Source organism: Chiloscyllium punctatum, chromosome 48, assembly GCF_047496795.1.
Source record: "Chiloscyllium punctatum isolate Juve2018m chromosome 48, sChiPun1.3, whole genome shotgun sequence".
In the NCBI taxonomy this organism is placed as follows: Eukaryota; Metazoa; Chordata; class Chondrichthyes; order Orectolobiformes; family Hemiscylliidae; genus Chiloscyllium; species Chiloscyllium punctatum.
In genome coordinates this window covers 57,646,568-57,661,248 of record NC_092786.1, presented here as the reverse complement: position 1 = coordinate 57,661,248, position 14,681 = coordinate 57,646,568, and the positions used below count along the sequence as shown (strand labels likewise).

Here is a 14,681-nt window from a genome sequence, read left to right as displayed (position 1 = left end):
CTTGTCTCTAATCAATTCAATCCCTTGAATGTGTATCTGATATCTCCACTTTTCATCTTCCCAAATCGAGAAGACCCTGAAAAGCAATTTTAAAAGAGAAAGGGAATTTGAGGCCACAGTTAAAGAAAACTGGGAGGAGAGTATAATATTCCTTCAGATCTTGGGGCGATAAGTATTTCTGTACTCATGACCTTGGCACCCAATGTTATTAGCCGATTAGTAATACTGTGTCAATTTATCAGGATTTAAAATTAGAGATCCCTTTCAGGCAGCACCTGTTTTTTTTCCTCCAACTGGAGCCACGCTGCTATCCGCCACTGAATTTTCAAACTGGTTAGAAACTACCAAAATCCATAAGCAAATATTGCAGAACATTCTGTACTATGTACTTTGGATTAAGATTTCAAGCAAATTCTTTACCGAGTCAGAATCACTTAACACTACGATAGAAATATAGATGCAAGCAGCTTTTTGGAGAGCAGCGAGTTTTTTTTTAAACGGCTTTATCAAAGTATATAAATATGCCATGTGTGGCACATGCTAGCCTGTGGAACATGGCTCTAGTCAATGTAAGAGTTTCAGTTTTCCTGCTTCCTCCATTAGGTTCCTGAGCCAAAAGAAAAGCCAACTAAAACCCAATTTCAATCAAACTTCCAGTCGCGTGCATTCCTGTCCCCACAATACTGCCAATTTTTAGCAATCTCCCACATGCCAGACAAATATGGGGAACTGAAAGATCACAGTGGTGTTGATTAGGATACATTTCAGAGACTGTTGAGACAGAGAGAGCTTTACTTGTCAATACTACACCAAATGGAGCAACAGTACAAAACATACAGTGTACATATGGGTGCCAAAAATGCATATTTTGTATTCAGAATAGAAAACATGTTTGTATAGTCTAGCTCAAGGATCATTAAACAAAAAATAAATGCTTAGGCTATTAGCAATTATGTAACTTAGAACTAAAGTAAACAAAGAGGCTGCTGAGCTCACCATGTTTTCATTAAAAAATCATGATTTGGAGATGCTGGTGTTAGACTGGGGTGTACAAAGGTTAAAAATCACAACACTAGGCTATAGTCCAACAGGTTTATTTGGCAACACTAGCTTTTGGAGTGCTGTTCATTCATCAGGTGGCTGTCCTGATGAAGGAGCAGCGCTCCGAAAGCTAGTGCTTCCAATTAAACCTGTTGGACTGTAACCTGGTGTTGTGTGATTTTTAACTTCATTAAAAAAAGCCACCAAATCAGTCACACTTTCAAGCTCTTCCACATAATTCTAAATTTCTCCGATTGAAGCATTTATCCAATTCTCTATTGATAGCTACTACTGCATCTATTGCCACCATTTTTAACAAGAATATTCCACATTGTAATACGCTACATAAACCAAATTCTCTCATTTTGTAAATCTTAATAAAAGCATTCATAAAAATGCAATACATAATTCATAGAAGTTAAAAGCAAATGGATTTAAATCTCATTTTTTTAAAATTACACTTACCTATCCATCTGAAATGATAGGTTGAGCTGTTTACTGCTATATACTGAACTGGAAAGGTCATCTTCATCAATACCAACAGGTGCCTTCAAAGGTGCATCAGCAGAAGCTTTTCTTGTATGCTCCAAGTTCTCAGGGTGTTTTCTACAAGAGCAACAAGAATCTGAATTTCATGGTACCTAATCAATCCTAATTCTATTGAAAGTTCATAAAACAAATGTCAAAGCTATCCTTTGAAAGCAGCACTAAGAGATCCCCCTTGATGTTGCACACAAGTTATTTGGCATCTAGTTTTACAATGATCATGAATTAGTCCACTATTGTGCAGGTGTCTCACTTTGAATTTTAAAACAGGTTGGGTGAAAGATTCAAAGTAGATTCCATGCTCCTCCAACAAACACATGAAATCAACTATGAGATTACCCACTGCTATGTGCCTCACCTCAAGAATAGCCCCAATGAATGACTCTAACACACTGCATACAGAGTTAGCATACACAATAAAACATATGGGCAGGACATTTCTTACCTCACTATAATGCTGAAAATTTTGAACATGGTACATAAAATAGTTACATGAATACAATGTAGATTTTAAAAGTCAAAATATCAAGGTAAGCCACCATTTCATTCCAAATCCAAGGTGTAATCTGAAGAACTCCACCAAAGCCAACACTTAATATTTCAAAAATATTGTTCCAAGAGAGGAAGCATGCAGCAGATAGCGTTTGCTACAGGATACTATTACAGAAAGTCAAAGAAAACTTGTGTTCATGCTGTCTGATCCAGATCCTTTCTGGGGAAGGGTTGAGTTTTTGCAGTATGCCTTCTTATGTGAAATTCCCAAAGGCCTACACTTTATTTAAGCAACTCATTCAACCTCAACATAATTTCTGACTTTTTCTGTAAAGATATTAAAAAAAAAGAGATTTACCTGAAAAAATTATTCAAGTTAACACAAACAGCGCAATTAACACAGTTCACAGCCACGGCAATGTGCAAATCATGGGATAACCAGAGTCTGTCCAAGCATGACAGATTACAGACATCATTTGCCTCTTCAGTTTCTCCAGCCTGGCACAGAGCAAGATTAACACTGCCACGCTGTTTACCATCAACAGTATCATAGATATCTTAAAAATAATTACTTAAGGAATGGTACTACAAAGATTTGTCAACACGAGATCGAAGGGTTACGGGATCAACATTCCCTCCAGGCTGTACAGTCATGAAGTAACTGTAAACATGCTGCACAGGGAACTAGTAGCCATGCACAAGCTGTGGTCTTTTAAGACATGCATAAAAGCAGCAACATGTAGCAATCTTTGGGAGATCATGCAGTGCAACAAATAGGTCACAGAGGTAGAGTTGTGGTTATGGCTAATGGAATCATGAATTCAAATCTAACCATAGCAAGTTATGAAGTAGAATGCAATAGCTCAGTTTGTTTGAAGGCTAGCACCAGAAAATTTACTATGGAAGTCACTGTTTCCTAGGAGAATTTGCTGCCCTGGTATAGTCTGGCTGACATGTGGCTCCACTCGTACATAATGCAATTGGACTTTACATTTATGAGGTTGACCTAGCAAGCTACTTAATTGTCAGAACAATAAAAGTGATGTTTGCCAGTGTGACTTACATCCACAAAACAAATTAAAGACACTGACTTTACTGCATAACCAACATCATGGGCTTCATATAATCCCAGACTATTTTGTAATATTTATATTTATTCTTACAAGTAGGTTTTGAACAATAAGTTAAAGAAACATATGGGTAGTCAGTTCTGCTCCTGACCATTGAATGCAGTTTGGAGTTCGCTCTCAGATCACGAGACCGAGTTTTAAATTCTTATGACAATCCTGGAAGATACACCTAGCTTTGGTTCGAAGGTAATTCTCATCATGGAGGTCAGGTCAGGATTAGAAGATATCCAGATGGAAAGAGGAAAGAGAAACAGGCATTGAGAGGAAAGGGTAACTTTGGACTGATTCCAGGAGAATGTGAAGTGCCTACTTAGGAGATAAAGTATAACATGGCAGAGAAATTTTAGTTATTTTAAAATTAAATGAGAGATTAATTTCCATATCATTAGAATAAGTTACCTACTGGACAGTGTTGCTTTTAGTTTGTTTGATACATTAAAATTTAAATCACGTTGACTGGAAGGTTTGTGCAGTCACTGGAAATTCAAATATCTTTTCAAGTTATCAGACTCTAAGACAACCATAATAGGTGCATTTTAAAATGTCTTCTTCAGGTCTACTGGCTCCAATTAACCAATTTTAAATAAGTGTTTTGGTATATAGAACACTTTGCTGTATTGGAATGAAGGGGCAGGAAGGTGAAGCGAAGTTCGGCTGGTCAAAGATAAATACTGTAATGTCAAAACTACATTCTAGTGTTGCACTACAGCTGTAAAGAAAAATAAAATTAAATGAGAAATTAACTTTGAAGAATAATTATTAATTTTCAGAAGCAATAAAAGGCACATGTCTTTGAAAATTATTCTGTGCAAAAACAAACAAAGCATTACAGACAGTGTGTGATGGGGGAACTATTGTCAGATAACATGCAATTATCATTCACCATCCAGACCCTTCAGTAAAACCTAGTATAATTTTAATTTTAAAATATAGATTTTTTGAAAACATTCACTCCTGAGGGGGAAAACATAGAATTGCGGAAACTCACCATGAAAGGAACCTATAAAATCTGGACTGTTCATCAATCATATTTTAGCTGCAAGCATGGTTAATTCAGGTTCCTAACTAGGGTCATGGATCGGCAAGATAATTGATATAGTTTCTTCAATAAGTGCAAATGATAAATTTAAAACGTTACAAAGGCAATTAAAAATGGTTGCTAATTATATTACTTTGTTTGAAGCTTCCCCTATTATATTTTGATAAGGATCACCCAACTTTGCATACCTTAGTCAAAGGAGCTATAACAGTGCATTACAGCATTCAGCATTATAGCCAATAAGTCCCCTGGCCAAGGTTAAACTAACAAGATTGTTAGTTTTCCACAGTAAATAAGTACTTACAGCTCATATAATGCAGACTAAAGTAAAGTTTGATATCTCAAATGGTAATTATTTGAGCAGTTGTTTATATTACATTGTTCAACAAAACAAGTCTTTTGAAGAAAGCAAAGGATACATATCCAGCCTGCACTGTCCAATAAGAAAAGCATTTCTTGACAAATCAGACCATCTGTTATTCTTTCTGCAGCACCACCGGGCAGATGCAGTCTAAAGCAGCCCAACACATCTGCTTCAGAGGTGCTCTCCACCCAGGTCAGATGGAGCAGTGTGCAATTATCGAGCAACATGCAGGATTTACTGTTTTTAAATGACAGAATCTTCACAGTAAAAGATGAAGGCAGACCTGAAAAACAAAAATAATTTGTTTTGAACCAGCTAAATGCAGAAGAATGAAAAAAAAATACCATATAGATTTAGGTGAAATTTGTATGTGGCGTGGTCATTTTGACTTAAAATAATTAAAACAATTTTAACTTTTATAGATGGACTATTAAGCCACCATTCAGGAATGGCTTTTAAAAAAAAAATAGTCCATTTGCTAGTCAGCCAGATTTATAAATCTCTAGGAACAGCTGTGTAAGAGAAGATATGAATTCCATGACGTCTGTTTTCCGTACAGTAACTGATTTTTAAAAATCGCAAGATTAAATCTTAATGCACGAATCCCTTTTCTATCTCCTTCAATGATATGTGGTCCTGTTAAATAAAATTTAAAATGCTTTCCATAAGACCATAAGACATAGGAGCGGAAGTAAGGCCATTCGGCCCATCGAGTCCACTCCATTTAATCATGGCTGATGGGCATTTCAACTCCACTTACCCGCAGCCTTGTGACATCAAGAATTTATCAATCTCTGCCTTGAAGACATTTAGCGTCCCGGCCTCCACTGCACTCTGTGGCAATGAATTCCACAGGCCCACCACTCTCTGGCTGAAGAAATGTCTCCGCATTTCTGTTCTGAATTGACCCCCTCTAATTCTAAGGCTGTGTCCACAGGTCCTAGTCTCCTCACCTAACGGAAACAATTTCCTAGCGTCCACCCTCTCCAAGCCATGTGTTATCTTGTAAGTTTCTATTAGATCATCCCTTAGTCTTCTAAACTCCAATGAATACAATCCCAGGATCCTTAGCCGTTCCTCATATGTTAGGCCTACCATTCCAGGGATCATCCGTGTGAATCTCCGCTGGACACGCTCCAGTGCCAGTATGTCCTTCCTGAGGTGTTGGGACCAAAACTGGACACAGTACTCCAAATGGGGCCTAACCAGAGCTTTATAAAGTCTCAGTAGCACAACGGTGCTTTTATATTCCAACCCTCTTGAGATAATTGACAACATTGCAGTCGCTTTCTTAATCACAGACTCAACCTGCATGTTTACCTTTAGAGAATCCTCGACTAGCACTCCCAGATCCCTCTGTACTTTGGCTTTACAAATTTTCTCACCGTTTAGAAAGTAGTCCATGCTTGTATTCTTTTTTCCAAAGAGCAAGACCTCGCATTTGCTCACATTGAATTCCATCAGCCATTTCCTGGACCACTCTTCCAAACTGGCTAGATCCTTCTGCAGCCTCCCCACTTCCTCAGTACTACCTGACTGTCCACCTAACTTTGTGTCATTGGCAAACTTCGCTAGAATGCCCCAGTCCCTTCATCCAGATCATTAACATATAACGTGAACAGCTGCGGCCCCAACACTGAACCCCGTGGGACACCGCTCGTCACCAGCTGCCATTCCGAAAAAGAACCTTTTATCCCAACTGTCTGCCTTCTGTCAGACAGCCAATCCTCAATCCATACCAGTAGCTCATCTCGAACACCATGGGCCCTCACCTTGCTCAGCAGCCTCCCGTGTGGCACCTTATCAAAAGTCTTTTGGAAGTCTAGGTAGACCACATCCACTGGGTTTCCCCGGTCTAACCTATTTGTTACCTCTTCAAAGAACTCCAACAGATTTGTCAGGCACGACCTCCCCTTACTAAATCCATGTTGACTTGTTCTAATCCGACCCTGCTCTTCCAAGAATTTAGAAACCTCATCCTTAATGATGGATTCTAGAATTTTACCAACAACCGAGGTTAGGCTAATTGGCCTATAATTTTCCATCTTTTGTCTTGATCCTTTCTTGAACAAGGGGGTTACAACAGCGATCTTCCAATCATCCGGGACTTTCCCTGAGTCCAGTGACTCTTGAAAGATCTCAATCAATGCCTCCGCTATTTCCTCAGCCACCTCCCTCAGAACTCTAGGATGTAGCCCATCGGGGCCAGGAGATTTATGAATTTTTAGACCTTTTAGCTTTTCTAGCACTACCTCTTTTGTAATGTCAACCATATTCAACTCAGCCCCCTGACTCCCTTTAATTGTTGGGATATTACTCATGTCTTCCACTGTGAAGACTGACGCAAAGTACTTATTAAGTTCTCCTGCTATTTCCTTATCTCCCATCACTAGCCTTCCAGCATCAGTTTGAAGTGGCCCAATGTCTACTTTTGCCTGCCGTTTGTTTCTTATGTATTGAAAGAAATTTTTACTATCATTTCTAATATTACTGGCTAGCCTCCCTACATATTTGATCTTCTCCTTCCTTATTTCTCTCTTTGTTATCCTCTGTTTGTTTTTGTAGCCTTCCCAATCTTCTGATTTCCCAGTGCGCTTGGCCACTTTATAGGATCTCTCTTTTTCTTTGATAGATTTCCTGACTTCCTTTGTCAGCCATGGCTGTCTAATCCCTCCCTGGATAATCTTTCTTATCTTAGGGATGAACCTCTGTACAGTGTCCTCAATTTTACCCACAAACTCCTGCCATTTTTGCTCTACTGTCTTCCCTGCTAGGCTCTGCTTCCAGTCTATTTTCGTCAGTTCCTCTCTCATGCCGCTGTAATTGCCTTTATTTAACTGTAACATTATTACATCAGATTTTGCCTTCTCTCTTTCAAACTGCAGACTGAACTCTACCATATTATGATCGCTGCTTCCTAAGTGTTCCCTTACTTTAAGACTTTTTATAAAGTCTGGTTCATTACATAGCACTAGGTCCAGAATAGCCTGCTCCCTTGTGGGCTCCATGACAAGCTGTTCCAAAAAGCCATCCTGTAAGCATTCCATGAATTCCCTTTCTTTGGGTCCACTGGCAACATTATTTACCCAGTCCACCTGCATATTGAAGTCTCCCATGATCACCGTGACCGTGCCTTTCTGACATGCCTTCTCTATTTCCCGGTACATGTTGCGTCCCTGGTCCTGACCACTGTAGGAGGTCTGTACCTAACTCCCATTATGGATTTTTTGCTTTTGTGGTTCCTCAATTCCACCCACACAGACTCCACATCATCTGACGCTATATTATTCAGTGCCATAGATTTAATTTTGTTCTTAAACAAGGCAACCCTGCCCCCTCTGCCCACCTCCCTGTCTTTCCGATAATTGAAAACCCTTAGATGTTTCCTGACCCCCCTGTAACCCAGTCTCTGTGATGTCTACCACATCATTATCATTCACGATGATCTGTGCCATTAGTTCATCTGCTTTGTTACGAATGCTACGAGCATTCAGGTAAAGTGCCTAAATACTAACTTTCTTTTCATCAGAGATTTTGGAAGTCATAAGATGTCCTAAGTTATCCTTCCTTTTTGCTGCATTCCCAGTCTGTCTCAAGTTTAAATCTGCCTGCACATATGCTATCTTGCCGCTTATCTTTCCATTTAACTCCATACTCCCTGTCGCTTTCACTTTCCCTTCCTCCCCCCAACTCAAGTTTAAAGTGCTACTGACCTATTTATCCTCCTCGCTAGAACATTGGTACCTGATCGGTTCAGGTACCAATGTTCTAGCGAAGAGTATTCAACACTGTATTCTGTATATTGTAATGAGACAAGTAGCCTAGGCAAAACAGAAACACAGAATGAACTCACTGCCTTTAAGGCAGCTGGAGGCAGCAACTCAATATTTCAGAAGGATCTAGATGTACACTTGCAAAGTCAAGGTTAGAAAATGGGATTAGATGTTTAGGTGGTTGCTTTTGAACTGGTGGGACTCAATGGGCCTTTTCGTTTGCTGTAAACCCCTAAGTCTTTATGACACCATATAGGAGGAGGCTAACTGATCCATCATGCCCATTCCAGCTCTTTGAAATAACTACTCCATTAGTCCCACTGCCCTCTGCTTTCCCAAAAACTTCGCAAAGTTTTATTTCCAAGCATTTACCCAATTCCCTTTTGAACATCACAATGCAACCAACTACTGTACGCCAGATCACAATACTTGCTGCCTAAAACTGCTGTTCCTAATGTTTTGCCTTTTATTTCCCCTGAACTTATCACCCAGGTCCTTCAACAGCACCTTCCAAGCCTGCAACCTCAACCAATTATGATGCAGTGGAACATCAGCGCCTGCCTCTTCCAGCTACACACCTTCCTGATTTTCTTTTTCTAATTCATTCAAGGGATGTGGATGTCACTAACTGAGCCATCATTTATTACCCATCCCCAGTTGCCTAGAGGGCAGTTAAGAGTCAACCATATTGCCGTGAGTCTGGAGTAACAGACCAGAAAAGGATGACAGTTTCCTTCCCAAAAGAACATTAGTTAACGAGATGGGTTTTTCTGACAATTGTTTCATGATCATCATTAGATGCCTAACTCCAGATACTTCACTGAATTTATAGTGGGATACGAACCCAGATTCCCAGAACTTTAGCTGGGTTTCTGGATTCATGTTCTAGCGATAATACCACTAGGCCATTACTAGCCTACAGTTTGGAAGTATAATCGGCCGCCCCTCAACATCAGTAGGATCTTGGAGCTCCCTTTCTAACAGGCAAGTAGCAATTCTTGGAGTAGAAAAGTGGGGCACTGGAAAAGCACAGCATGTCAGGCAGCATCCGAGAAGCGGGAGAATCAACATTATAGGAGCAAACCAGAACCACAGAATGAACTCACTGCCTTTAACAGAGGCAGAAGCAGCAACTCTCAGAATATTTTAGAAGAATTTAGATGTACTGTGAGTAAACATAAACTATTGCAATGTTTAGAGTGTAAGAAGACAGCTCGCAGCACCTTCATCAGGGCAACTGGGGATGAGCAATAAAATGGTGGTCCAGCCAGTGATGCCAATATTTAATGTTCTGGGTTTATATCCCCCCAAGAATTCAATAAAGTATCTGGTGTTAAGAGTCTAATGGATGATCACGAAACCATTGTTAATTGTTGGAAAAAGCCATTTGGTTAACTGAGGATATTTAGGGAAAGAAACTGTCGTCTTTTGCTGGTCTGGCCTACAATCCCTGAAGACGCCCATTTTCACCACTTAGATGAGCATTGATTTCTTTATCTAACACACAGTGTCAACACTTACTCAAGTTCTTGCTTTCAACCAGCTTCTTCAGTGCTTCCTCACTACAGCTGTGGGTGTTGGTGACGTCACAGATGCCATCCTGGACACACAGCTCATAGACCACCAGATCATTGTGACTATTGAGAGCAAGAAGCCGCTCCTTAACAGGTGACGCCTGCAAAGTCTCAGTTGTTTCCCAAATAAACCTGCCCAAAAAAACCCAGAAAATACATTGAGGGGTAAAAGAAACATATCAATAATGGATACACAGATAGTGGTTACCGCGGCCAACTGCTGTAGCAAGAAACGGGCTAGGGTGAGATGAAGTAGGTTGGGAGAACAGTCAAGTGGAGTACAAACACCAGCAGAGAGCAGGTGACCAGTAGCCAGTTTTTTGTGCTACATTCTATACAGAAACATTGACAGTTTGTATAGATTTCAATGATTAAGGCTTTGCTTTCATCATACTAATTATTATAAGATAATCTTGGCCATTCAATCAGTCACATGCTTTTCCTTTGCAAGTGTTTACCTTGACAAAAACATGTGTTTCACTCAATTACAGACAAACACAATCATTTTCTTTCAACACTGCATTGTGAAGGATTGCATGGACAGCACAAAAAAATGAAAGGATGGATATTTAACTTTTTGCATGATCTGGCTCTACAAATCTTGGTTTTGGTCACATCTCATTTGTTGCGAAAGACAACCAGACCTTCAAGAATGAGACATATTCATAATTAGAGTGAACAGAGTGTGGATCTCAGAATTCAGCAAGGACAGTTGTCTGAGGAGCGTTACACATCACAGAGATACTTATGACCCTGGACTCAACACACAAAAGACGAAATTTCAGTTGGAATTCACATGGGGTGAGGCTGAGCCAGCAGCAGTCACTGAGGAATGTGACGTAGCAGTGGAAGCAAGTTTCGGCAAAGACTTTGTCAAACTCCAGTTGTGACAATGATGGTGAACCAGACCAAAAAAAAGGATTAGAATGGAAACCCAGCTGGAGAGAGAAGCAAAACCTCAAGGTGGGTATACTTGGAACAGATGCTGCATTGAATTAAACTCTGAAACAATGAAAACAAAAGAACTGCAGATGCGGGAAATCCAAAACACTTCTGAAGATGGGTCACTGAACCAGAAACATTAACTCTGCTTTCTCTCCTCAGCTGCGCTAGACCTGCTGAATTTCTCCAGCAATTTCTGGGTTTTTTTGTTTCAGATATGCAGGAATTGTCATATGATGTGAGGCGGAGTAGGTTGGGTCTGTACTCATTTAAAGTTTAGAAGAGTGAGAGGCGACCTTATTGAAATATAGAAAATTCTTGGGGTGCTTGGCAGGATGGCTGTTGAGAGGTGGTTTCCCCTTGTGTTAGGAGCAGAGGGCACAACCTTAGAGTAAGGGGCCACCACTCAAGACTGAAATGAGGCAGCATTGTCTCAGAGTGGCAAATGCGTGGAATTTTTTTACCACAGAGCCTGGGTCATTCAATACGATTAAGGGGGAGATACATTTTAACTGTAAAGGAGTCGAGGATCATGGGGAAAAGACAGGAAAATTAATGGTTATCAGATCAGTCATAGAGTTATAGAAAAGTACAGCATAAAAACAGACCCTCCAATCCAACTCATCCATGCCAACCAGCTATCCTAAACTAATCTAGTCCCATGCATCAGCACTTGGCCCACATCCCTATAAACCCTCCCTAATCACGTACCCATCCAGATGCTTTTTAAAAATTGAAAGGAATTTATTGTCACGTGTACCGAGGCACAGTGAAAAGCTTTGTCTTGCGAGCAATACAGGCAGATCACAGAGTTAAGTCGCACAGATAGTAAATAATAGGTATACAGCAGCAAAAACAAAAACACAAGTACAGGCGAATATTAAGAGTTTGAGTGCCCATTCAGTATCCTAACAACAATAGGGTAGAAATGGTTTCAAAACAGGCTGGTGCATGTGTTCAGGCTTCTGTGACTTCTCCCCGATGGTACAGGTTGAGGAAAAATATTGCCAGGGTGGGATGGATCTTAGAGAATGCTGGCAGCCTTTCCTTGACAGCGGGTCTGGTAGATAAATTCTATAGATGGGAGGTTGGCCTTTGCGAATGCCCAGGACAAATTCACCACTCTCTGTAACCGCCTCAGATCTTGAATGGTACAGTTGCCATAATAGGTAGTGATATATCCAGACAGAATGCTCTCGATGACGCACCTATCAAAGTTGGCAAAAGTATTTGCCGTCATGCCAGATTTCCTCAGCTGCCTGTGGAACAAAAGACGTTGTTGGGCCTTTGTAACCAGTGCATCCACGTGAAGAGTCCAAGAAAGCTTATTGTGGAAGACCACTCTCCACTCATTCCACCTCTGTGCTGTTATTGTGTAGGGGGGCATGAATAACATCCCGCTGAAAGTCAATAATGAGTTCCTTGTTTTTGCCGGCATTGAGAGCTAGGTTGTTCTCAGTGCACCATTTTTCCAGGTCTTCCACCTCCCATCCGTAGTCTGTTTTGTTGCCATCTGAGACATGACCGACTTTCGTGGTGTCATCAGCGAACTTGTAAATGGCATTAGTCTGGTATTTGGCGGTGCAGTCATGGGTATACAGTGAGTACAGTAGGGGGCTGAGTATGCACCCTTCAGGGACTCCAGTGTTGAGTGTTAGTACGGATGAAATATTGTCCCCAATCTTCACTGATTGTGGCCTGTGGGTCAGGAAACTTAGGATCCAATTGCAAAGAGTGGGGCTTAGTTCTAGATCACTAAGTTTAGTAATCAGTCTCGAGGGGATAATAATGTTGAAGGCTGAACTGCAGTCAATGAGTAGGATTCTTACGTGGTGTCAAGTTGTTCTAGGGAGGAGTGAAGGCCAGTTAAATGGCATCTGATGTGGATCTATCGGTCCAATAGGCAATTGGAATAGGTCAAGAGTAGTGGGGAGGCTGGAGTTGATTAATGCCATGACCAGCCTTTCAAAACACTTCATGCCCAAAGTTAGGGCCACTGGCCGGTATTCATTGAGACATGCTGCATGAGCCTTCTTAGGCACAGGGATGATGTTGGCCTCTTTGATCAGGCAGGGACAGTGGCCTGCTGCAAGGAGAGGTTGAAGATGTCCAAGAAGGCCTCTTGACCTGCACATGCTCTAAGTGCACGGCCTGGTACTCCGTCTGGTCGTATCGCTTTCCTTGAATTCATATGAAGGAAAACTGATCTGACCTCTGATGCAGTGACTGTTGGGATAGGTTCGTCAGGACTTGTCAGAATTCTGCTCAATGCGAGCATAGAGAGCATTGATACAATCTGGAAAGGATGGGTCCTCGTCTGCTATTTTGTACTGTCTCTTTTTAGAACCTGTGATGTCATTCAGTCCTTGCCATAGTTTAGATCAGTATTGATTCTTGGCTGTCTTAATGGCTCTGCAAATTGTACCAGCCTCCACCACTTCCTCTAGCAGATCATTCCATACATACACCACCTTCTACATGAAAAAGTTCCCACTCAGGTCCCTTTTAAATCCTTCCCCTCTCATCCTAACCTATGCCCTGTAATTTTCCCCCACCCTGGAGAAGAGACCATGTCTATTCACCCTATCCGTGCCCCTCGCGATTTAATAAACATCTATAAGGCTACCCTTCAGCCTCCGACACTCCAGGGAAAACAGCCCCAGCCTATTCAGCCTCTCTCTGTAGCTCAAATCCTCCAACCCTGGCAACAGTCTCGCAAATCTTTTATGAACCCTTTCAGGTTTCACAACATCCTTCCTATAGCAGAGAGACCAGATTTGCACGCAATATTTCAAAAGTGGCCTAAACACTTGATCATTCTGACTGGATAAGACTTCAATGGCTGAATGGCCTGTTTCTGTTCTTATCCCTCTATCCCATTTCCTCTCCTGAGGGACATATCTTTTCCCACTACCGGACTACAGTTCCCAGAATGCCTCGGGCGGAGATCACGTGGGCACAAGTACATCGCAGGATGCGCTCTAGGCCCCGACAGCCGCCTCGCGACAACTCACTCGGTGAAGCTCCCGGCCTGAGTAGCCACTCTCCTCCGGCAGCAGCGGCCCGAATCCTGACAGCGTGCGGTGAAGCACAGGCCGGCCCCTCGGTCTGAGGGCGGCTCCAGGCCACACAGCGCCTGACCGCAGCGCACGGCCTTGGCCTTCAGTAGGGTCTTAGCCTCTCTCCATTCCAGCGCGGCGTCCAGCAAGACTTCGAGAACCTTCGGGCCGCCCGCCATGGCCTCACGGAACCCTGTCGTTGTTAAACGGGAACTGGGGAGTAACGGCCGCGACGAGCGAGCTCGGTGGTAGTGGGCGGGGCCTCCGTCTGATATCGGTCTCAGCCTATCGGCTCTACGGCTCCTGGGTCGTCAGGGGCAATGGACCAATCGCCGGAGAGGGGCGGGGACCTTGCTGTGATGATTAGTTGCGTCGCAGACAACATTCACCCCCCAAGAGTCAGAGCAAAGCAATCGATCCCGGATCGTGGTTTATCTGCTTGGAGGCCATTCGGCCAAATGGGAGTTCAACTGGAGTTTAATGCTGAAAGATGTGGAGTGATGGCCTGTTGGCCTGAGTTGATCCAGGGGCCATGGGTTTGAATCCCGCTACAGCAGATTGTGGAATTTGAAATCAATAAAAAATTTGGAATGAAGAGTCAAGTGACCCTTAAAACCACTGCTGATTGTTGGGACCCCCTCCCCAACGCCATCCTCCCCTGCGGTTTATTCTTAACTGCCCTCTGGGCAATTAAGGATGGGCAGTAATTGCTGGCCTCGTC

At 42.0% G+C, this 14,681-nt stretch overlaps 1 protein-coding gene across 2 annotated transcripts in view; it reads right to left on the bottom strand.

The window, feature by feature from the left end:
* The window catches only part of spg11 (SPG11 vesicle trafficking associated, spatacsin), a 142,768-nt gene extending 128,543 nt beyond the window's left edge, over window positions 1-14,225 (bottom strand). The window contains exons 1-5 of one of the 2 annotated variants that reach the window (XM_072565333.1): window positions 13,916-14,225; window positions 9,907-10,091; window positions 4,668-4,895; window positions 2,438-2,636; window positions 1,507-1,647 (exon numbers count right to left, since the gene is read on the bottom strand). In XM_072565333.1, coding sequence (XP_072421434.1) covers window positions 1,507-1,647; window positions 2,438-2,636; window positions 4,668-4,895; window positions 9,907-10,091; window positions 13,916-14,139 — 977 coding nt within the window. In that variant the 5' untranslated portion in view covers window positions 14,140-14,225. The other variant, XM_072565332.1, reaches the window with a different exon arrangement.
* Between the last annotated feature and the right edge of the window lie 456 nt (window positions 14,226-14,681).